The sequence below is a fragment of the Crocuta crocuta genome, unplaced genomic scaffold, assembly GCF_008692635.1.
Source record: "Crocuta crocuta isolate KB4526 unplaced genomic scaffold, BGI_CrCroc_1.0 scaffold693, whole genome shotgun sequence".
NCBI lineage: Eukaryota > Metazoa > Chordata > Mammalia > Carnivora > Hyaenidae > Crocuta > Crocuta crocuta.
Window position 1 is genome coordinate 1,108,007 of NW_027527545.1, and position 24,359 is coordinate 1,132,365.

At 56.0% G+C, this 24,359-nt stretch overlaps 1 protein-coding gene across 1 annotated transcript in view; it reads left to right on the forward strand.

The window, feature by feature from the left end:
• CACNA1A (calcium voltage-gated channel subunit alpha1 A) overlaps nt 1-24,359 on the forward strand; it is a 181,704-nt gene that overhangs the window by 110,888 nt on the left and 46,457 nt on the right. Inside the window, exons 21-30 of the mRNA XM_077765843.1 lie at nt 559-629; nt 1,666-1,804; nt 3,495-3,624; nt 8,368-8,427; nt 8,916-9,022; nt 16,871-16,970; nt 19,089-19,249; nt 21,445-21,582; nt 22,868-23,069; nt 24,177-24,341. Coding sequence (XP_077621969.1) covers nt 559-629; nt 1,666-1,804; nt 3,495-3,624; nt 8,368-8,427; nt 8,916-9,022; nt 16,871-16,970; nt 19,089-19,249; nt 21,445-21,582; nt 22,868-23,069; nt 24,177-24,341 — 1,273 coding nt within the window. The remainder of the gene's footprint in view (nt 1-558; nt 630-1,665; nt 1,805-3,494; nt 3,625-8,367; nt 8,428-8,915; nt 9,023-16,870; nt 16,971-19,088; nt 19,250-21,444; nt 21,583-22,867; nt 23,070-24,176; nt 24,342-24,359) is intronic.

A 24,359-nucleotide genomic window follows, 5' to 3' on the forward strand; every position in this document is an offset into this window, starting at 1 on the left:
TCCCCACAGCCCCGGGCCGGGCCCCCGGAGCGGCAGCCTGCACCCAGACCCTGGAGGCTCGCTGGGTGACCCTGGACAGTGACCTTACCTCTCTGGCCTCCGTTTTCTGCCTCTCAAAATGGGCCTAGATGTGGCTTCTGTCCCAGAACTGCCTGGAGGGTTAAATGAGATAATATGCCAGCAGCGCCTGGCGCTTGTCCCTGCTCGGCAGGCCTTAGCGGTATTGCCCGCATCCCGAGTCCCCAGAGGGGAGCCGCCGTGGATCCTCCCGATGGAAATCGAGGGGCCCGGGGTGACTCCCCAGAGCAGCGCTGTCCAGAAAGAATGCGACACGGGCCGCGCGCACGGCTTGACACCATCTCGTAGCCACAGTGAATGAGGGAAGGCAGAGGAGGAGGGAGGAAAGGGTGACAAACAACAAAAGGAATAGATGAAATGAACTCTAATAATAAGTTGCATTAAACACAAAGTGGTGTCTGTCTCAAATGCTGCAGTTTCAGCATACAGCCAATATTTTTAACGCCATTCACCAGCTCTTTCACATTCTTTTTCTTGTAGTCTGTCTCAGAAATTCAGGGTGTTTCACGCCTACAGCCTTGCGTGGTTTGGACGAGCTGCGCTATTGGACGGTGGGGGTCCAGGCCCTGGAAGGCTCAGCAGTTTTTGATCCCCCCCAGACCCCCCACCGTGGAAGACTGGGGTCAGAGAAACACTAAGAATTTAGAAATATTTCTGGGTTTTTTTTTTAATTTTTAACTTTTATTCATTTTTGAGAGAGAGATAAAGTGCGAGCAGGGAGGGGCAGAGAGAGAGGGAGACAGAATCCGAAGCAGGCTCCAGGCTCTGAGCTATCCGCACAGAGCCCAACGCGGGGCTTGAACTCATGAGCGGTGAGATCATGACCTGAGCCGAAGTTGGACGCTTAACCGACTGAGCCACCCAGGTGCCCCTAGAAATATTTCTGAACTAGGTTAACTAGAGGGTTCCTGTAGCGTCACTTCTACGTAAGAGATTTCCGTGAGTCCACTTAATAAACACCCACCACAGTCTACAGGGTGACTCTGGTCATTGTGCCATTTTACAGATGAAAATACTGAGGCTCAGGGACGCTCCATCTGTCCACAGACTCCTGGCGAGGTTAGGCTGCGGGATCAATGCTCAGGAGCATAGCGGCCCTTCCCATCAAGAGAGACGAATTAATGGGGGCAGACTCTACAGTTTGACAAAGAGAGAGCTCAGTATTACCATCTTTAAGGTGGGGCTCTTGGGGCTCACGTGACCTGCCTACAAATGATGCTGTGACGTTCCAGTGGGATGGGGGCAGGTCTGTGTTAACATCCCATGAGGGTCCCTCCAGACCCAAGGTTATCGGTCAGGTGGCTGAGAGCAGGCTCTCTGGGACCCGGTTCAGATCCCAGCTTTACTCCTTCCCGGCCGTGTGACCTTAGGCAAGTCACTGCCCCTCTCGGTGCCATCGTCACATCATCCATAAAATGGAGAGCTTGTAGGGTCACGTGAGGATTTGCTGGCACACCGTGGCGCCTGGCACATAGTAGGCACTTTGTCGATGTCAGCCGCCTATCGTCCACCCTGGGGAGTGGGCCGGAGCCCGGAGGCTTATGGGAAATCGCAGAGGGAGCCTTGTGTTGATTCCTGTCCCCACAGTGAACAAAAACGCCAACCCAGACCCACTGCCGAAAAAAGAGGAAGAGAAGAAGGAGGAGGAGGAGGACGATGCTGGGGAAGACGGCCGCAAGCCCATGCCGCCCTACAGCTCCATGTTCGTCCTCTCCACCACCAACCCGTGAGTGCGGCCTGCGGCCCAGGCGCTCGAGGTCAAGCCGGAGGCCAGGCCCAGACAGAAGGGAACGGGCAGGGCCGTTCCCCAGATCACGATTTGTCCACGGGGGGATTCTTTTTTTTTTTAATCTTTTTTTTAATCTGTTTTTGAGACACAGACAGAGCATGAGAGGGGGAGGGGCAGAGAGACAGGGAGACACAGAATCCAAAGCAGGCTCCAGGCTCTGAGCTGTCAGCACAGAGCCCAATGCGGGGCTCGAACCCACCAACGTGAGATCATGACCTGAGCCGAAGTTGGAGGCCCAGCCGACTGAGCCACCCAGGCGCCCCATGTCCACGGGGGGATTCTTGAGCAAATGGAAAAATGATGCCCCTTTCTTATGTCTTATAAGATAGACACTTCTCGTAGAGGACTCATTTCGGCAGGAAAGACCCCTTCCTGCCATCGGCTAGAAATCACTGTCATAAATATTCTCTGTACTGTGAGAGGAGCCCCTAAGAAATGGCTACCTGGTGCAGTGCACAACCCAGGCAGTCATACGTGGCAGCTCTGGTCCCGGACCTCTCGCTCCTAATCTGTGCTCCGCAAGTGTTTGGATTCCAGGCAGAGGATCTCTTTTCCTGAAGGGTATTTCTTGAACCCTGGTCCTTCAAAATGCTTCCTGACAAAGACAACTCATGTCAGATAAGCTGGGCGGTACCTGCGTTTTGCAACCTACCTCTTGGGACGCTTGAGCCTCACTCTGTGTGACGCTCTTTTTTCATTTGGCTGAAACTCTCTATTCTTCTAGGAAAACACTTACGTGGCACTTAGTGCCAGGCACTGTTGTGAGGGCTTTACAAACTAAAAAAAAATTCTCATAATAACCCCTGTGGGATTAGTACGGTGTTTATGCCCATTTAACAGATGCAGAAACTGAGGCCCACAGAGGTGAGGTCACCTGTCCGAGCTCATACAGCAAGCAAGTGGGAGAGCCCAGACTGACGCCAGCATTCCTGATCTTAACAACTCAGCCCTGCTGCCATTCGCACAACTTTATGACACATTTATTAATATTATTAGCTCCACTTAAGAAGTTAAGTACTTAGGTATTATTCTAGTACCAGATTAAAGGCTCTGATAAGGCCTGCAACTTACAATTTCAGTAACTCGTTTTCTGGAGCCCTTACTGTGTGCCAGGCCTGTATTAACTTTTCTGACCTTCACATTCTTCAAAGGTAGGCACCATACTTATGGCCATTTCACGACAGAGCTCTGAGGCACAGGGGATAAGTAACTTGCCTAAGGTCACTCAATGAATTAAAAAACAATCTGTTTAACCCAGAATGTCCCAATTGTGTTTGACCATAGGACATTTTATGCATAAAAACCCTTCATCTCCTACAGAAGCAAGAACAGTATTTCTTCAACTCATCCGGGGAATCAAGATTTTCCAAGACGGTTGTTGGGAAGTGCAAGGAACTTATCAACAGGGCCTGTGAATATCTTCCCTGGCTGAAGGGCGCCCTTACCTTCTTGGGGCTCCACGACCCCCGCGAGGGCCCCCAGATGGAAGATCTTGATACTTTATCGGGTGTAGAACCTTGGGAGTTAGAGAGCTTAGGGAATGGCAGGTGACGAGGAGATTACAGAAGGAAAGGGCTTGTGAGCCCCAGGTCTGAGTGGACCCCTGCACACCTATCTGTCCCCACAGGCTCCGCCGCCTATGCCATTACATCCTGAACCTGCGCTACTTTGAGATGTGCATCCTCATGGTCATCGCCATGAGCAGCATCGCCCTGGCGGCCGAGGACCCGGTGCAGCCCAATGCGCCTCGAAACAACGTGAGTCCCACCCCGCGGGCCCCTTCTTGGCCTTGCGCCTCCGGCCCGGCCCACTTCTCCCCTGCGTCCTAACCGCTGCCAGCTAGGGTGCGAGGAATGTCGGGGTTACCCCTGCGCACAGCCCTGGGCACCCCACAGCCGCTGGCGGGCGGGGACGTTCTGATTGGTCGAGTGTGCGCTTGGGGGCGGGACGTTCCTTTAGGAAATTGTGGCTCTGTGCACAGGGTGGGGGGTGGGCAGCCTAGAGCGGAAGGGGCCAGAAGTTGCTGGAATCCCTGGTGGAGGGAGTGTGGAACGCAGGGAGCCCCAGGCTCCACAGGAGTCCTCGCAGCGGCGGGGCTCACCAAACAGACTTACTGGTTTTGATGTGAGCTTTGAAAGAAAGGACTGGGGGGTTGGGTTTTTTTTTTTTTTAATACTTATTTTTAGGGGGTGAAAGAGAGCAGGTGAGGGAGCGGCAGAGAGAGGGAGACAGAATCTGAAGCAGGCTCCAGGCTCTGAGCTGTCAGCACAGAGCCCGATGTGGGGCTCGAACCTACGAACCATGAGATCATGACTTGAGCTGAAGTCGGTCGCTTAACCGCCGGAGCCACCCAGACGCGACTCAGGAACACAGCATCCGCTTTTTAGGTGTTTAAAAGCTCTCCTTCTAGGGGTCCAGGATCTGCTAGCGGTTCCTGTTAATTGAACCCGCTTCTTGTGGTTCAGACATAAGCCCCGGCACTTGGCATGTAAGCTCTCCAGGTACCCCCATTTGTCAGATGGGGACACTGAGGCTCGGGCAGGTTAAGTGACCTAAGATCACACAACACAATTCCATTTCTGCCGCCCCCGTCGCTCCCACTGCTTCCTTCAACCGTCTCCATTTATTGAGCACCTACTGTGTGCATGGCCGCCCGGGAGTCCTGCCCAGCAGGAATGAGCGCACGCCTGTGGTTGGGGGACGAAAGCGAGGCACCGAGACGCGAGGGCATGGCAGATTCCGCACCGGGAGCAGCACCGCCTTCCCCGGCTCCTTCCTGCCCCGCATCGCTGCCCCCCTGCCCGGAGCCAAAGGCACACTTTCCGCCGGGAGCCAGGCCGTGCCACCCTCGCTAAGTAGGTTAGGAGCCTGGCCAAGCTGGGCAAGCGCCATAAATCAAGGCTGCCCACAGCAGCTTACCTTGCACTTTCCCTTCCTTTGCAGGCCTGGCGGGGCCCCTGGGGACCCGATGGGGGAGTTGGAAGGAAATAATTAGAACACGGCTTCCGGAAGGAACTAGTAGCAGGGCAGAGGCTGCGCTGTTATCCACCGCCAGCCCGCCCTGCCCCCCACACCCCAGGGGCTGCAGGGAGCCAGGCCCGGAGGGGGCGTCCCCAGAGAGGTCAGCAACCCCCCCCCGCCAGCTCCGGAAGGTCAGAGAAGGCTCGGGGGGGTGGGGGGTCACCGCTGCGGTTCTGAGGGAGCCCAGGAGCCCAGGAGGGCTCGGACCAGCCCCCCCGATTGCAGCCTCTCGCAGTGGGAACTTCTCTCCTCAAAGCCCTCCCCTCCTCAAGGGCACTGTGGCCTCGCATGGCCCGCGGATGCCCGGGGACCCCCCACAAAACCACCCCCCACACCGGGCACCCCCTCAGTGCCCCCTTTTCCCTCCGCCTGGAGTTGGGGTTCACATCCGGGGACGTCCGGAGGCACATACGGTTGTCAGGACTTGGGGTGGGGAATGGGAGGAGCTACCGGCGTCCAGAGGGGTGCTCGGTCCCCTGAGGGGCACGGGGCGGCCCCACCCAGGGGGACGGCCGGCCCCAGGGTCCACAGCGGTAGCCACCGCCTCCCTCCTGGGACCAGCCCGGCGCCTCCGATTTTCCCAGCGGCTCGGGCACCCTCCGGCACAGAGTCGGGTGCGCAGCCAGCTGGAGGAGCCCTGAGGGCCTCTCTTATGGCGCCCGGAGCGTGTGTCCTTGTGTGTCCGCGGCGGTTTCATGTTCCGCCGTGTGGCGCTGTGTCCCCACCTCCCAGCTGGTGCCCGTTTGGATCGATTCCGGCTAGGAAGCGCTCACCGCACCCTCCAGCCCCGGGTCTAGACTCTCTCCGGGGGCTAAAACCATAAATGGAGTTTCTGGATCATAGGATTAGCATGAGGTCGGGCTTGCTGGATGCAGCCGGGGGTTTGCGCCGGCCGAGGGTGGGGCAGGGGGAGCCACCCCCACCCCCGCTTGTCCACACTCAGGGGGCCTGGAGACTCCCTGTTCCGCCGACCTGGTGGGTGCGAACTGCAGCCTCTCTGGGGCTTTGATTTGCGTTTCCCTGTGATAACTGAGCATGAAAACAATTTTGGATTAGACTGAGCCACACGGCAGGAGGATCCGCATGTCCGATAGAGTCAAACCTAATTTCCTTGATTTCCTCTGGTCCGACTTCATTCGGTTCTCCAGAATTTATTTATTTATTTATTTTTTTGGTAAGATTTTATTTTTAGGTACTCTCCACACCCAGTGTGAGGGCTCGAACTCACAACCCCTCAGTTCTCCAGAAGGTGATTTTTCTGACCACCTGGCCTGCCCCTCCCCCACTCCCTTCATTCCTTTTTTTCCCCCTCTGCTTTTCTTTTTTTTTAATTATTTTTAAGGGGCGCCTGGGTGGCTTAGTCGGTTAAGCGTCCCACTTTCGCTTAGGTCATGATCTCGCAGTTCGTGGGTTCGAGCCCCGCATCGGGCTCTGCTGACAGCCAGCTCGGAGCCTGGAGCCTGTTTCTATCTGTGACTCCCTCTCTCTCTGACCCTCCCCTGCTCATGCTGTGTCTCTCTCTCTCTCTCTCTCTCTCCTACAAATAAATAAAACATTTAAAAAAAATTTTTTTAATTATTTTTAAGAATTTTTTAGTTTTTTAAACTTTTTTAATGTTTTATTTATTTCTGAGAGAGAGAGAGACTGCATGAGCAGGGGAGGGTCAGAAAGAGAGGGAGACACAGAATCCGAAACAGGCTCCAGGCTCTGAGTGGTCAGCACAGCTGTGAGAACTGTGAGATCATGACCTGAACCGAAGCCGAACACTTAACTGACTGAGCCACCCAGGGGCCCCCCCTCTCTTTTCCATTCATTGCTTTATTTAGTAATTATTTAATGAGCAAATACTACGGTCCACACGCAGAGCTAAACTTCAAGGATGGACCGGGCAGGAGATGGTCCCTGCCTTCCCAGAGCTCCCAGAGCACCAGGCCTCTAGCCATGCTGAGCCCTCCTCCCGGTGCGCTTGAACTGCTTCCTCTGCACCAGGATCCTTGCAGCCACTTGCACCCGCCACCCCACCTGAGGACCCAGCCATCCTGGCCAGTCTGGGCCCCGATGGCCTTTCAAGCACCCCATGCAATGGGAATGTGAGTTGTGACCACACAGATGGCAGAGCCCAGCTCTTTCAGGACCCAGGACAGTTCCCGCTGCTCATACATTCATTCAGCATACGTCTTGAGTGCCGACTGTATGCTTGAGCCTGTATTATGAGCTGGAGACACTACAGGCACAGCCACACATCCCTGGCCGTATGGGGCTGACATCAGGTCAGGAACATAGACAATGAGGTTACCAAGAACTATAACAAATTACAACAAATAGTTTGCAGGGGTGGGTAGTTGGCCTGGTAAGGAAAATCACAAGCGCCAGAAAGTAGGACTTTAAACAGGCAGTGGGGGACGGCTCCACCAAGAAAGGGATATTTGAGCCAAGCCATAAAGGAAGAGGGAGAGGGAATCAGGTAGGACGTGGGAAGAGCATTCCAGGCAGAGGTAACCACCTGTGCAAAGGCCCTGAGGTTAAGCCAGAGTGATAGGGGTAGAATCAGCAAGGGGTGGGGGGGAGGTGGGCAGAGGTGAAGTCATAGAGGTGACCAGGCAGATTGTTCGGGGCCTTGGGGGCCACCAGAAGGACTTTGGCTTTTGCCTCAAGTGAGATCAGAGCCACAGAGGATTCTAGAGCAGAGAAGGACCCTACCGTGACTCTGGTGCTCACGGGCGCCCTCTGGTGGTAGTACTCAGTAAATGTCAGCTCTTCCAACGCGAACCGGATGGAATCAGCCCCCTGCACTCACCTTGCTGGCATAACCACGTCCTCACGCCAAGGTCATACCAGAGCTGTGCTATGGCATGGCCTGGATAGGGGCCAGGCTGCAGGCCGTCGCTCATCCAAGCAGAGAGCACCCGGCCCTGGCTCCGTCCGAGGGGGTGGGGGGAATCGCCCCACCTTGGTGAGGATGTGCCACAGAGCTGGTGGGGGAGACCGCAGTGCTGAGCTTGACCCCCAGTGTCTGGCTTAGAAAGTTAGTCATGTTTAGGACTTCTCACCAAGGAGACTCAGCAGGTCAAGGGCATTGGGAGGTTAGACTGGTCACCAACAGGGTTATAGCCCTCCCTGAACTTCCCCAAGATCACCTTTCCTTTATATTGAGCTTTGGGGGGGGTGGGGGGAGGCGCCCTTCCTGGGGCCTGCAAACCACCCGGAGTGATTTTGCTAGGACTCTTCTGCCATCTACTGGACAGTTTCATACACAACATACTAATCTGTACACTATGAGACAGGGAGGGATGAGCCCGTGTACAGTGCACACCCTGCCCAGCTGTACGTGGCATCCATGTTTCCTCCTCTACTTGGAGAGTCTGTTCCTCGGGGGCTTTGTTGGAGACCACGCTCTCCAGTGGGCCTTGGCTGGGCTCCTGGGGACTCAGCTGAAACAAGCCAATGATCTGCTGCCCCCTTGCTTCTGTCCCCTACAGGTGCTGCGATATTTTGACTACGTTTTTACAGGCGTCTTCACCTTTGAGATGGTGATCAAGGTGAGTGCTGAGGGACCCAGGGAGCCGAGGGAGCATTCACCCTCAAGAAGCCCACCCTGGTGTAGGTGGCTTCCCCGGGGGGTTGGAAATGCTTGGTGTATTGGAGCAGCGGTGAGAACTGGAAGGGGTGAGTGAGGAGAGTGGAGAAACCAGGGCAGGGAGGTGACGGGGACAGATCCTGCCGGGCCTTGTGGGCCACGGGGAGAACTTTGCCTTTTACCCCAAGTGCGGTGGGAGCCACAGAGGGCTCTTGAGCAGAGGAGGACCTGACTGGGCTCATGCCTATGCTCACGGGCACCCTCTGGCCTCATTGGGGAGGACGGGCTGGAGGGAGGGGCAGGGTGGGGGGAGCTGAGAGAGGTAGGGGCAGGNCCGGGTCCTCCGGCCACTGTCCCACCCTCCCCGTGCCCCCCCCCCAGAGACTGGAAGGGTGGGGGCTGCTCCCCGCAGTGTGAGAAGGACCTGAACCCCGTCTCTTCTCCCCCCAGATGATCGACCTGGGGCTCGTCCTGCACCAGGGTGCCTACTTCCGCGACCTCTGGAACATTCTCGACTTCATAGTGGTCAGTGGGGCCCTGGTGGCCTTTGCCTTCACGTAAGTCTCCTCTTGAGACTTCCACTTGCGTCTCTGCCCCCCCCCCAGCCGGGGGCTGCCCCCCTGGACCAGGGAACGTGTTCTCAGGGCGTAGGGATGGGAGAGTGGGCTCTGGGGGGTGGGGGGGAGGCCTCCGCATGCTGTTCCAGGAAGAGCTTCGACTGGCTTTCGCATGACGTCCACTGTGGAGGAAGAAGGAGAAGGGACCCCACCTCCCGCCTCCTCTCACAGCCGTCCGTGTCCCCTTGCTTCGCTGCTTTCCGTAGAGTAGCCCCGCCGGGACATCTCATCTTCTCTGCTCTTCCCGCTCTACCCCTACCGCTGCCCCTTTGAGACCCCTGCAGAGAAAGTCAGGACATGGATGTGCATGAGAATTCGGACCCCCACCCTGTGTCTGAAGGCCCCGTAGCTGTAGACCTGGTGACTCCCCTGTGTGTCTGTCACTTCTCCTGGCAGGTCCTAGGACCCTCTGCCCTCTGAAAGGCCATGCCTCATTGTGTAGCCCTGAGATGGCTCCCAAGGGCCGGGCAGCTACTCTATCCAAGATGGCTCCCAAATTGTGGGGATCCATTCCAAGATGGCGCCCAAGGGCTGGGCAGCCACTCTATCCAAGATGGCTCCCAAATTGTGGGGACCCATTCCAAGATGGCGCCCAAGGGCCGGGCAGCCACTCTATCCAAGATGGCTCCCAAATTGTGGGGACCCATTCCAAGGTGGCTCTCAAGGGCCGGGCAGCCACTCTATCCAAGATGGCTCCCAAATTGTGGGGACCCATTCCAAGGTGGCTCCCAAGTTCTAGACAGCATTTCAAGATGGTACCCAAGGGCCGAGCACCCACTAGATCTTAGGGCCCTGAGAGCAGACTTAGGAGTGCATTCCTCAAGTTCTAGACATTAGGGACAGGTCGAGAAGACTTCACCAGCTCTTTGTCCGGAAACAGATCTTCCTGGGGACCCCTTGTGTGCCACCACAGCAGGTCACTCCCAGCAAGGAAAGTCTCAGAGGGATTCTGACCCACGTCACCCCCATAGGAAGGAATCAGAGGCTTCCTTCGTGCCTCTTCCTTCCTTCTCACGGGCTTCTTGTGAATGCCCCCCCCGCCCCCCACCCAGCCAAACAGTGACGATTCGGTTTGTCAGGAGGCCAGAGCCGTGGCTCGTTTCCAAATAAGGACTAAAATGGGCCACTCTCAGACGCTTGCCTGGGGACACCACGCGGTCAAGTTGTGTCAGAACAACTCGGAAAGCTCCAGGGTTTTCTGGATGCCTCCAAGCTGGTGGAGACGGAGGAGGAGGTCAAGGGCTGACTGTATTTCTGCCTTTGGCCAGACTTCCCTCCCAACTCCTTTTCCCTTTTCCTTCTTCTCTCTTTTCCTCTTTCTATGTTTGCTCGTTTGCCACCTTGTCTCCTTTCTCTCTCCTCCTTCCTCACTCCCTCCACCCCTCATCCCTTTCTCCCTTTTTTAAATGACTGAGTATTTAAAGAGTAATGGAAGAGATTTTTTTTAAAAATCAAAAGTTTGGCTATGTTATTAAAATGTTCTATGGTTTTAAAAAATAAGTAAACTGCACAATGAATTAGAGGAGAAAAGTGGCCACAAATAAGAGGGAATTGATGGCCTTCACATATAAAAAGCAATTGCAAATCACTGAGAAACACAAAACTCAGTAGATAAGGGAAGGGACGTAAACAGAAATTTTACAGAATGCTGTCAACTAATAAAAATGAAGAAAATTCAGCCTCCTTGGAATTTGGAGAAATGTAAAGTACAAACAAGATACTATTTTTNCCATACTAGGTCCTGAGAAAATTTCAACTCTGAAGAGCCAAACGTCTTCCTCCCTGAGGCTAGAATGAGCCTGTCCCCGGTAGAAATAACCTCCATGTGTCTCCACCCCCATCTGTCTGAATTTCTGTCTCAGATCCCCTGCCCTGTTTCTTTCTCTTCCGTTGTCCCCCTTCCCTCTGACTCGCCTCTCGGGCTCTTCCTCCTTCTGTGTCCCTCCCTCCCTCCTTCTGTGCGCCTCCCTCCTTTTCCCCCTTCGCCCCCCCACCAACTTTCTCTTTTCTGTTGATCACTTTCTGTGTCTCTGTGTCTCTCTGCCCACCCAGCCCACTCAGCATGTGTGATGTGTGTGTCTCCTCTCTCTCTCTCTCCTTCTCTCTCTCTTCCTCCCTCTCTCTCTCTCTCTCTCCCTCGCTCCCTCCCACCCTCCCTCTCCTGACCCTGGCCCTTATCTTTCGGTGATGTGGGCCTGACCATCCACGCAGCCTGTGTGGCCTGGAGAAGGCGGGCACTTTGCCACGCGCTCGGGTGGCAGGAGACCCCGCCCCCACCTGCCCTGCGCAGCAGTGTTTGCTGTGACCAGGAAGGGCACGTTTGGGCGGACACCTCTTCCATACTTCCGCACGCACTCCAGGATGGTGTCTTTCCAGCAGCCCCCAAGTTTCCTAGGGCCCAGGAGGTGACGGGAGCAGGGGCAGATCTGGGGGCCCCCCCACACAGCCACCCCTGTGCCAGCCACGCCCTGGGCGGTGAAGTTCGCCCCCCGTGGCCCCCACTGGGTGTGAGCTGACGCAAGTCCGCTCGCCCTTCGCCTCGGCGCTTCCCCCTCCCAGACCTGTCAGAGCCGACATGCTGAGGGACCCCACGCTGTCATCCTGCCCCGCCTCCACCCCCCAGTTTGACCCCACAGCTTGGGGAAAGGAGGAGCCTCCAGAAGACTGGGGGCTTCCAGCCACGGGACTTGTGCCGTAATGAGCGGGTAGGTTACACTATGCCACCTCGGGGGTCCCCAAAGCTCTGCTCCAGGCAGACAGGCTGCAAAATCAAAATTATTTTTCCACCCAAAAACCCATCAGCGGAATGAGTCTGTGTGTTGCAGAAGACTTTGCTAGAAGGAGCCGAGTTTTGTTCTGAATTCTCCTCTCAAGTACGAAGCTATCCGAGGGCGCGTTCGAAACGAGCCTCCAGCTCACAGATTGGGCAGCACGAGTGTAGCGACTCTTCTCAGCTGCTTCTGGGAAGCGGCTACAGGCATAAAGCCAGCCAGCCCGTGACCTTGAAAGATCCCTGTTTTGAATGTTTAGTTTTTTGTGCTTTTTAAAAATTCCTGTGTGAGGAAAAGGTCCAGACTGGGATTTAAGGGCATCTGATGAGCCTCGATGGGCTCACAGATCTGACAGGAGCTGGGGGTGGGTTGTGAGATTTCGCCCGGGGCATCCTGACCAGCGTCAGCAGCTCCCCTGGGGTTTTGGAAAAGCTGGTAGTGACGGGAGCACCCTTCTGTGGTGGCCACAGGGATGGGAGAGGTGGGCCCTCGGCTGCCCCCCGGCCACACACCCCCTGCCTTGCTGTGCAAAGACTCCCGGCCTGGCACAACTGGCCAGACGCCTTGATCAAGCCACTCCTGCATGTCTGGGGCTAATCCGCCAAAAAGCCAGCGAGGGAGCCCCCAAGCTGCTGCCTTTCTCCCCGGACACGTTTCAGAATCCTTCTCCGGGCTGCGGGTTTCTGGCCTCTTGTGCCTGAGAACGTCTCTGTCCCTGTAAGGACGTCGCTTATTGTCTTCCCTTGTTACTACGTGGATGTCAACAGTGGCAGGAGTGGGGGAGGGGTTCTCTGGGGGTCTCAGCCTCAGTGCCCGACCCCAGAGTCCTCTGCTTCCTTCCTCTCTGGTCCTTGGCTCGACTTACCTGCCCTGTGCCTTCCTCGTGGACAAGGCTGAGAGCCCATAGGCGTCAGATCAGTCTCATTGCTTTAGAAAGAGGTTCCTGCGGGTCTGTCTGGTTTGTCCTCAACGTGTGAGTCCCTCAGCCTGCTCTCTGCCTCAGTTTCCCCATAAAATAGAAAACAGCTGACTTGGTGATAACGGTCCCCACTGGCACAGAGGTAGCCCCTCCCCACAGCCTCCTGTGGGATGTTGTCCTGTGATCCCCGCCCTGCAGATGAGAACGTGGAGGCCCAGCGGGGTCGGGACAGGGAGCGAGTGTGGCAGGATCGCTAAGCGGGGGGCTTGACGGTCAGATTCAGGGATGCCGCCGCCATGACGCCTCAGCCGGCCTGGGGTCCTGCAAAGTCACGGGAAGGCGACACGAGCCTGCTCCCTTCGTTGCTGAAAGGAATCGTGCTGCTCCGGCCTTCGGGGGTTGAGGCGAGGGTTCTGCCTCGGCACCGTGATGACGGCCCCGTCTCGGATGCAGGGAAACTATCCCTATGGGCGTCCAAGGGACGTGTGGCAGCTCTGCCGACAGTTTCCACCCCTCCCGCACCTCACCCAGATCCGTGTGTGTGTGTGTGTGTGTGTGTGTGTGTGTGTGTGTGTGTGTGTGTGTGTGTGTGTGTGTGTGTCCTGCTCCTTATACTGACTGTGTGTGCCATGTTTGCACGACCACCATTAACACACCATTTCACGAGCCGTCACGCGTGGCATCATGCTCTGCGCCCGTGCATCGGGGCGGCCAGCTGACGCTTAGCAGCTGGTGGATCATGATCCTGCCCGCACTGCCAAGAGTCCATCTGGCGCTGCCCCTCCTCCCCCAGGGCAGGCCAGCACAGCTGGCAGCGCGCCTTGATCAAGCCACTCCTGCATGCCCAGGAGCCAAACTGCCAGGAAGCCGAAGAAGGAGCCCTCAGGCCGCCACCTTTTTTTAATCCCATCCTCCAAACAGCCCCTGCCCCGAACGCATTCTCTGTGTTGCGTGTGAATAAAATGGAAAGAAGACTTGAGCCCAAGATACACAAACCGGGGTTTGAATCTCAGTCTGCCATTTCCTAGCTGTGTGACTTTGGGCAAGTCACTCTCCCTCTCTGGGCCTCAGCTTCCTCATCCGGAAAGCGGATGTAATGGGGCCACCTTCCCACAGGCATGGTGGCAGTCAGAAGACTCACATATTACACCCAAAGTCAGCAAAAATCATAGACTTTAGGCAGAAAGACAGGCGGAAATCACTGTCACTGAAAGACCTGTCAGTAATTCACCGGGGAGAATGGACGTGATTCTATGTGTGCAATGATTCCTAGATGGACTGAGCTTTGAGCACCGCTGAGATAAACTCAGAAGGTAAAGCTGGGGAGGAAGAGCCTGTTGGGAATGTCCGGAAGCATTCAAACCGTTCTGGTTTTGGAAGTATCGCTAACTTCGAAAGGGGCAGCGGGTGGGAAGTTCTGGACCGCACCAGCCTGACGGCAAGGCTTCTATCCACTGACGGCAGTCGGGTTTCCCTGGCCTTGACCTCCAGCCGTGGTCAGTGAGTCCTGATGAGGCCGAGCCTGACTCCCAAGCTGAGCTGTGCAGAGGTCCTTGCCCGGTGCTGACAGCTTCGTCCAGCCTCGCGGGTCCCCGGGGCTCCTGAGAGCCGCCTCCGTGGCTGCAGCCCAAACCGGGACTCGACACTGACCGACCTCGGTCTCCTTCGTAGCTTCGGGGGTACAGTCACGGCCGTAGCTGCTGTGCATCAAGCATCAGCTGCTTTCTAGACGAGGACGGAAATTCGAGGCAGAGCTGGGATTCAAACCCTGGTGCCCCCAAGTCCCCAAGTCCTAAACCCTCCCAGAACCTCCGGAGCTTTTTCCAGCTCTTGGCAGTGACCTTCAGGGGCCAGTTCGCCTTTGGTAACTGACGACTTTCTGGCTGTCCGGCTACTTGGAAATTTGGCTTTCTTGGTGCTGCTGGGCGGTGCCAGGAGCCTGCCGAGCGCAGGGGACCGAACGGGGACTTGCAGGTGGACTGATGGACATCGGCCAGAGCCGCGAGCCTGAGGCTGCCCCGCCCCCAGTGCCCGGGCGGGGCAGGGGGCGCTCAGGTGCGCGTGTGTGTATGTGTGTCTTCTGTGTTCTCTCTTCTGAGGCCACTTACGATCTGTCTCTCCCACCGGCGCCACCTCACCAGGAGCAGTACACGGTAAAGTCCTCTTTCTCTCTCTCTCTCTCTCTCTCTCATTTTGTCTCGCGTTCTCCGTGCTCTGGTGCGGCCATGTTGTTGCTGGGCCTGTTTCCGTGGCCTGTGTCCTTGCTGCTGTCCGGTTGTTTGCAGTGATCAGAGCCCCAGGGTTCATGGCCTCCGCCTCCCATCATGACTCACCATCAGTCCAGGTCTCGGCAGAGGAGGGATGGGGAGCTCCCCAGGGTCTGATTGCAGCCAGGCAGACAAGCGCGGTGAGCTGGTTACCGGAGGAGAAATCGCGCCCGGACCCCGGGATGGGAGAAGGGGGGACAGGCCCACCAGCCGGGACGTGGGCTCTGAGAGGAGGGAGCAGCCTTCCAAAGAACATCCACACCCTCAGGCAAGCGGTTCAAAGAGCAGGTGGTTTTCTGGGAGAACGCCTTGATCGAGCCGCTCCTGCATGCTCAGGACCCGAGCTGCCAGGCGCACGCCTCGGTGCCTCAGTAAACACAAGATTGTGTCTCAGCCTGGCCAGAGGGCACAGCGCCTCCTGGGAGAGAGGGCCCCGTGACCGCCGGGGAGTCACCTTCCCAGGAGGGGATGTGCCCGTGGGAGGCCCATTTCCAAACGTCACGCATCCAGCCCTTCAAGATTCTAGCTGGTTCCTCTTCCACCCCGGTGCCCCCTTGCTTGACATTTTAGTGCATCTTGGAGACTTCCGCTCTCACCAAAGCAAAAGGCCTGAAAGATGCTTGAAGAAGAAGTAGCCGTTTCCCCATACGATCCAGTTATTTAACTGTGTCCCCGCTCTGCTTCAAGTGATCTCAGCGACTCTCTTGCTGCGCGTCTCCTTCCTCAGGGGCACGGCCTTGAGATAACGGCTTTGGCTTTCAAAAGGGAAAGACATGTCCCGGCTGAATCCGCACCCCGCACGATAAAGCCCACTTCCCCCACTTTAGTCCCTGAAAAATGAGAGAGAAAAAAAAAAGCGTGGGGGAGGAGGTTTTTGTGCCCAGATACCCAGACACACCATGGTGGGGGTCTCTGGGAGAGCTTCATGCATGGCCCACGAGGGGTCTTTGGGGAGATGTTTGCCAGGGGACCCTCAAAAGACCCTGATCTGGATCCGTTCACGCATGGCCTGGGAGACCACGCCAGGCACGTGGCGGAAGCCAGGATGAAAACTAAGATCAAAGAGAAAATGAACCCACAACAGAACAGATCAGATCCCGGTTTAAGCCTATGAGAGGTTCTCTATCTAAAGCCAGAGGCCGAAGATGGTTCAGACACCAGGGTCCGGGAGAACCACAGGCAGTCAGGGGAAGCTGTCAGATTAAGGGGGCTCTTACCTTGGCCTGGGGGGCTGCACAGGCCTGTGAGCGGACGGGAGGCGGAAGGGCACTGCTAGCAAGGACAGTATGTGCAAAAACCAGCAGAGGCAAAGAGTGGGGCTGGGGCTTGGGGTGCATAGTGGTCGATGGGAATGCAAAGGAAAAAGGTAAGTGGGGCTAGATTTCGAAGAGCCTTGAATGCCGTGCCAGAAGTTTGCAGTTCTGGGGGTTCAGACTGCTCCAGAAGGATTCTGAGGAGAGTGACAACGGTCGTTGGCTTTGACCGCTGTGTGCAGAAGAGATGGAAGCAGAGGGAGACAAGGAGTGGGCAGGGGGGAGGGGAGCTGGGTAATGGGAGTCCAGATAAGATGGGGGAGTGGCCAGGGACGGTGATGGAGAGGTTAGGAGGGTAACCCATTGGGGATGGAGAACGGGAAGCTGAACGTGACGGGTTTCTGGCTGGGGCGGCCAGGTGGGGGGGGGGGGAGNCAGCAGGGGTGCTGTCTGCCTTTCCCCCAAGACTGCTAGGCCTGAGAGGGCGGGGTCACATGGAGTTGTGGGCCCCCCCCGCCACCCAGACTGACTTCTGCTCCCTCTTTTCGCCCTCTCCGCACCCCAACATCCCTCCACAGTGGCAATAGCAAAGGAAAGGACATCAACACCATTAAATCCCTCCGAGTCCTCCGGGTGCTACGACCTCTTAAAACCATCAAGCGGTTGCCAAAGCTCAAGGTGAGATTGGAGCGTGCGGGAGGCCCGTCAGGGTTGCCACGTACAGTTGGGCAGGTTGTGCACTGCTCAAGGACGCTACACTGAAAGGGGTGCTGAATAACATCACATCCGTCATAGGTGGATAGAGTTATTACTACAACCCTCCAGCAGATGGCAGTAAAGTGAGTTGACCGAACAGAATCTGTGTATTATGACCATTTTCCACTAGATGAAATGCCTTGAGGTCAGGATCCCTTTCCCTAATTGCCGTGAAGACATCGTATGGATATCGTAGGGCACGGCCCTGATGTGGGAAGCAAGAAACTAGGTTTCCGGTCCCACGTAGCTTTTGACATTTCACCCACCAGCTCTAGGTTCGTGGGTCTCCTGTTCCAAAACAGCGTGAGCCAGCATTTCCCAGAGTTTGTGATTCAGGAGAAAAGAAAAGGAAATGAAACGCAGTCATGCAAACACCTCTTTTCCATCGGTGCTCCCCCTGAGGGCCGCCCGTATTACCTCTTAATGTTCATTTCATGCATCACTTTTTTTTCTTTAATTTAAGTGAACGTATTGTAAAAAGAAATTCTACGTCAAGGTTCTCAAGCTGGAAAAGCAGAAAGAACCCAATGGTAGTAGAAGATAAAACTAAATATGTTCCCGAAAGAGAAGATACTGTTATTTAAATCTAGCCTAAGAGGGGCGCCTGGGTGGCTCAGTCGGTTAAGCATCCGACTCTTTGATCTCAGCTCAGGTCACACACGATCTCACGGTTCATGAGATTGAGCCCCGCGTCAGGCTCTGCGCTGACAGCGAGGAGCCTGCTTGGGATTCTTTCCCTCTCCCTCTCTCTGCCCCTGCCCTGCTCTCGCACGCACCCTCTCTCACTCTCTCAAAAAAAATAAGCTTAAAATCTAGCCAAAAAGATTGCCTGAAAAAGACTTTGAACATGGGTTAAAGAGGAAAAGTATCAGTTAGGTGTTAACAGTAGCAACTAAGCAAGAATTCCTAGCTCGCTCAGAAGGATTGAAAAGTGGAAAGTGACGAAGTGTGGACCATGCGAGTCAGCTCTATTTACTGCTCAGCTCCTGCAGGCCCTAGAGAAATGCCGGCTGTCATGTCACCAGGACTTCAGCACTGTCACTAGCCGATATGTGGCTGCCCTGTGGGCACGAAAGCTTGCATCGAAATGCGGGGAAGCCCAGCAGTATTCAGTTCTGCTGTTCTTCCCCTTTTCTGGGTCAGGGGCCCTTTTGAAAGCTCCCATGAGGGGCGCCTGGGTGGCTCAGTCGGTTAAGCGTCCGACTTGGGCTCAGGTCATGATCTCACAGTTGGTGGGTTCAAGCCCCACGCCAGGCTCTGTGCTGACAGCTCAGAGCCTGGAGCCTGCTTCGAAGTCTGTGTCTCCCTCTCTCTCTGCCCCTCCCCCACCCGCGCGCGCGCGCGCTCTCTCTCTCTCTCTCTCAAATATTAATTAATTAATTAATTAATTGAATTAGATAAAAATAAATAAAAGCCCCCATGAAAGCTATGCACTCTCTCCCCTGGGGAAGGCCGGCAGAGCTAGCCTGTAGTTCCAGTAAGTTCGGGGACCCCGTCCACTCGTGGTTAGGACACGCTGCGGTTAGAAGCAGAACCGGGTGGGAGACATTCCAGGCCCGGACCCCTGCCTTCTTCGGGAGGCGGTGGGAGGACTCCGTGGCACCCAGGGCAGAATCTCCTGGGCACGTGAGGTTGGTTCTCGAGGTCAGAGCGCCCCCTGCTGGTCAGCGGTCAAAAGGGAAGGAGCGCGCACCTCCAGGTGGGGAAAAGCGGCCCCCAGTGAAGCAGGGACAGAGAAGTAACTGGAAATTCCTTCTCTGTTGAGGGTCGTTCCTCCTGCCCTGCAGAGCTGTGAGCTCATGTTAGGCTCAGAGAAGCGGCCCCGTTACCCAGGAGTGGAAACCTGGGGCGGGGGGTGGGGGTGGGGGGAGATGCATGGAAACCCAGGATCGAGCGCGGCCCCAGCACTTCCCTCCCAGAGAGAACCGCGTGGCCTTAACCGCGTGGCTCAAGGGTCTGCGAGCCGGGCGTGGGTTGCAGGAGGCGGTCGCCGGGCCAGGCCCCCCGCCCCTCAAGCGCTGTGTCCACTCCGCCCCCCAGGCCGTGTTCGACTGCGTCGTGAACTCCCTCAAGAACGTCTTCAACATCCTCATCGTCTACATGCTGTTCATGTTCATCTTCGCCGTGGTGGCCGTGCAGCTGTTCAAGGGCAAGTTCTTCCACTGCACCGACGAGTCCAAGGAGTTTGAGAAAGACTGTCGGTGGGTCTCCGCCGTCCTCGGTGTCCCCATGGGGCGGGCGGGGGCCCCGAAGCACCGCCACCGGGCTTGGAAGCCGCGGAGTGTGGGGCTCCGGAAGCGAGGCGGGTGCAGCCCCCCTGGGTCCCGAGCAGGAAGAGGGGCGTGGGCGTTGCCCCGCGTGGCTGTGGGTGGGACGCGCCGCAAGCCGCCTGCGTAACTCGCCAGCCGTCGGCTTGGGGTGGCCTGGGGGACGTTGACACACGTCCATGTCCCCTCGTTTGCAAACCTCTACAGGCAGATGTGTTTCAAAATTAAGAACAGCTTGCAGTTGTTTTAGAAAGATGGTGTGATACGTGCCCCGCATGGGACGTGACACCCTCACCTGGGTCTCCGGCATCCCTGTGATCAAGCCTTTCTTTCTTTTTTTTTTTTTCTTTTCTGGGAAACATGTGACTGGCTGCCCCAAATGGGACAAATAACAAGTATGAAGAGATTCATGTCCAAATGGGGCAGGTTTGGTGGCCAAACGAATTAGATCAGAGATGGACAAACTCTGCCATGGACCAGAGAGCACGCATGTTTGCCTTTTTGGGGTCTGTGGTCTCTGCTGCAGCTGCTCACTGCTGCCGTCATGACACAGGGCAGCCGGGGGCGCCTGGGGGGCTCAGCCCGTTAAGCGTACAACTTGGGCTCAGGTCATGATCTCGCGGTTTACAGGTTCGAGCCCCGCATCGGGCTCTGTGCTGACAGCTCAGAGGCTGGAGCCTGCTTCGGATTCTGTGTCTCCCTCTCTCTCTGCCCCCCCCCCAAAAGATAAACACTTAAAAATGGCACAGAGCAGCCAGACAACACATAAACAAATGTTCCAATAAAATTTTATTTCTATATTTTTCTTTTGTTTTTAATAATCTCTAAACCCATCACGGGACGTGAACTCACAACCCCGAGATCAAGAGTCACATGCTCATCTGTCTGAGCCAGCCAGCTCCTGCTAAAATTTTATTTCTAGAAACGAAAACTTGAATGTCGGCATAAGTTTCATTTGTCAAGAACGCACTCTTTTGTTCTCAACCACTTGAAAGCGTAGAAAACGACGCCTCGTTTGTGGGCTGTGCAGAAACAAGTGCACATTTGGTCTGCAAGCCGTATAACATGTCACCCTCCGAGTTAAGAGAAAAATATCTGGCTTTCAGAACTTTCTAGACTTTGGAGTTGTGGATGAGAACTTGTGGACCTGAAGTCCCCCGCATCTTTGGGTCATCCTCAGGATGGAAATTTTTAAAAATTTTTTATGTTTATTTTTGCGAGACAGAGAGGGGGGTGGGTAGAGGAAGAATTGAGAGAGAGGGAGACCGAGGATCTGAAGCGGGCTCTGCGTTGACAGTTGACAGCACAGAGCCTGACTCAGGGCTCAAACTCACAAACCTCAAGTTGGTGACCTGAGCTGAAGTCGGAGGCTTAACCGACTCAGCCACCCGGGCGCCCCCTTGTGGTGGACGTTACTAAGTGCCCAACATACGCTGTCGCTGTGTAAAATGTTACCACGCAGGAGATGGCAGCCTGTTGTTAGCTTGGTGGCTGTTTTCCTGCCATTGGAAGGACCCACACTCTCGGCCANTTGACTCAGGGCTCAAACTCACAAACCTTGGTGACCTGAGCTGAAGTCGGAGGCTTAACCGACTCAGCCACCCGGACGCCCCCTTGTGGTGGACGTTGCTAAGAGCCCAACACACGCTGTCGCTGTGTAAAATGTTACCACGCAGGAGATGGCAGCCTGTTGTTAGCTTGGTGGCTGTTTTCCTGCCATTGGAAGGACCCACACTCTCGGCCACGTGTCTGAGGCTAAGCCTTGTGTCCCTGGCCCTTGAAAAGGAGCAGCCCCCGCCCCCTGGGGCCTGATGGACCCAGAAAAATTCCTGTCTCTCTCCCTGCTCTCAGTCCCCCGAACCTGAGGCTCTCACCCGCAGGACTGGAAGTTTTCACGTTGGAAGTGAGCACTGGGTCCTGAGTCCGCCCTCCCGCTGGGAGCAGGGCCCTGGCCGCGTCTGAGGACTCCAGCATCAGAGAGCCACACACGGGACGGAGCGGGGCGGGCACTTCCTGGGCCGAGGGATGCCGTGTGGGCTGGCGGGGGGGCCCCTCGTCCTCCCATCTCCGACCACCAAAGACGAGGGTCCCCTCCTGCGTCCGCTAACGGCCCCCCTTTTCCGCGGCAGCGGCAAGTACCTCCTGTATGAGAAGAATGAGGTGAAGGCCCGGGACAGACAGTGGAAGAAGTATGAGTTCCATTACGACAACGTGCTGTGGGCCCTGCTGACCCTCTTCACCATCTCCACAGGAGANCCCCCCCCCGTGCTAGTTCCCATTTGCAGAAAGGCTCTGGGGACACAGTCAGCCACATCCTCTTAACCCTTTCTGTGCTGCTGAGCACAGATCAAGGACACAGCCCGGATGTGACATTTTCCAAGTCCCCTTGACCCCAGGACCGTTCCTCACCCAGACAGAGCCAGTCAGGGCGGGGGTGAGGCTGAAGTGTGCAAGTCCAGAGCCCCACCTGTCTTTACTTAAAATTTGGATACCTTTTTCACCACGGGGTCTGTAGGGAGGTTTATTGGGGGGGGAGCACTCGCTGTGATTTTTTTTTAATATTGTGGTAAAATACTATTTCTCTCAACAGCTGAGGGGTTTGGCACCGCCTTAATTTGTGCCCACGGCAGGTGCCTCCCTCTCCGCACCCTAGCCTCCTCGCAGGGACTCAGAGACGCCACCTGATTCCAGCGTGTGTCCTGGGGACCCTCATTCCCTCCCTCCCTCCTTCCCTCTCTCAGGATGCACACCACCCCTCACATGCCTTTCCACTCACCCACACACACACCCAGCACCCATGCACGGGGGACAGTGCTAGCCCACGCGGCACCTCTGAGCAAATTTTTTAGACAGCCCTTCCTCAACAGACTTCACTTCCATCTGTCAGAAAAATTGTCGGAATATACTTAATGATTTTGTTCAAATAAGGTACTTTATGGCCACCTGCCAAAAAGTTGTCACTGGAAATACACAGATCTGTCGTGTCTCCTTAGACACAGAGCCCTTGAGCAGTGCACAACCTATGCAACTGTTTCGAGCAGCTATGCAGATGTACACTCTCATGTTCGTCCCCACTACACCTTCTCAGCACCACCACCGATGCTTAAATGCCCCCCCACACACACACTTATGTGTGTGCCACCATGACCCCCATACACACTCCCTTCCATCACCACCAGCCTGGTTTCCCATCTCAACTTGGCCTGGCCTTAGTGGGTGGACTTCGAGAAGTCCCTTTAAATGGCTCAGCCTCAGTTTCATCATGTGCAGAACGGGGTCAGTAATAACCTCCCTGAGAGGGTTGCCAAGAGCATAAATAAAATCATTTCTGGCCCCTGATAGCCCTCAGGACGCTGCTGTCAAAACTCCTCCCAGACAGAGGGGGTGGAAACTCTCCCGGCTTCGTAAAGTAACCACAGTAATTGGCGTCAGAAAATGATGACGACTTCCATCTTTGTGCTGTTTTCTTTTAATATTTCCCTCCATCCCCATTGCCTGTCCCACTTTCCCCCTCCCCCCGCCCCGCTCTCTGCCCCGCTCTCTGCCCCCCAGGGTCCTCAAGCACTCCGTGGATGCCACCTTCGAGAACCAGGGCCCCAGCCCCGGGTACCGCATGGAGATGTCCATCTTCTACGTCGTCTACTTCGTGGTGTTCCCCTTCTTCTTCGTCAATATCTTCGTGGCCTTGATCATCATCACCTTCCAGGAACAGGGGGACAAGATGATGGAGGAATACAGCCTGGAGAAAAACGAGGTGCCGCTTCCCAGTTGCATCCTTCCTTTAAAAATTGACGACACCCCCACCGCACATGCGCACGCGCCCACCCAGAAAGCCGCTCCTGGGGGCATCTGGAGAGGGCACGGCACCATTCATTCTCCAAGCAGCATTCAGTCTGTAGGGCGGCCCTTCGTGGGGTTCCCAGGGGAAAACACACCTAAAGAAGGTGTATGTATCAGTCAGTCTGGACGAGGTTATACCGCAGTAACAAGCGCATCCAGAATCTCAGTGCCAGAGATCCACAAAAGGGTTGATTCCTCATCCAACACCACATGTCTGGGAGGCCCTGGTCCACATTTTTCCTTTATTCTGGCTGCTCTCTCAGGCACTTCAGATCAAGAAGAGACAGTGGCAAACCAGTGTGCAATTTGGTGGGGGGGGGGAGTGTCTGTGCCTGGAAGTGACACTTCTGTCCACTGAGCCAGAGCAAGTCACACATCGATGTCTGGTGTCTGTGCAGTGGGGGAGTGTAATCCCCCGAGGGCAGCATGGTGAATATTTATGAATGAAAATCCAGCCCTCTCGAGAGTACAGATGTGGCCCCTGGCTCTTCTAGAACTGTCCAAGCTGGCTGGAGGACCTGGAATGCATCCTTCCTCTGCTCTGTGGGCCCCGAACCCTAAATAGCCATTATCCCTCCCTCCCTCAAAGAGAAGGAGGAAAAGAAGCAAAGAATTCAGCAGGAAAGAACGGTTAGACTCAGTGTCAGACTTTGGTTTAAGTTCGAGTCCAGCCCCCTTAGCAGCTGTGCTGCCTCAGGCAAATGGCTTAACGCCTCTGAGCTTGTTTGGCTCGCCTGCAAAGTAGAGTTACTAACGGTACCCACTTCCCACGTTGGCTTAGCGGATTCAGGGGGGTCACGGGGGCCGTACCAGCGTGAGGTTCGGCAGATGGCGACTTCTTGAGGCACCTTAGGTGTTGACAGAAGGGGTCGTGGGAAAGAGCTTACAGGAGTGAGGAATTCGGGGCGGGGAGGGACAGACTCGAGTGGGTGTGCCTGGGGGCTGTGGCCAGTTAGAGGGAGGGTGCGCGGCGCCCNCCCTCTGCTGCCCGGCCCTCACGCCGCCGGCCTCCCTCCCGCAGCGGGCCTGCATCGACTTCGCCATCAGCGCCAAGCCGCTGACGCGACACATGCCACAGAACAAACAGAGCTTCCAGTACCGCATGTGGCAGTTCGTGGTGTCCCCGCCTTTCGAGTACACCATCATGGCCATGATCGCCCTCAACACCATCGTGCTCATGATGAAGGTGAGCCGCCAGCGCCGC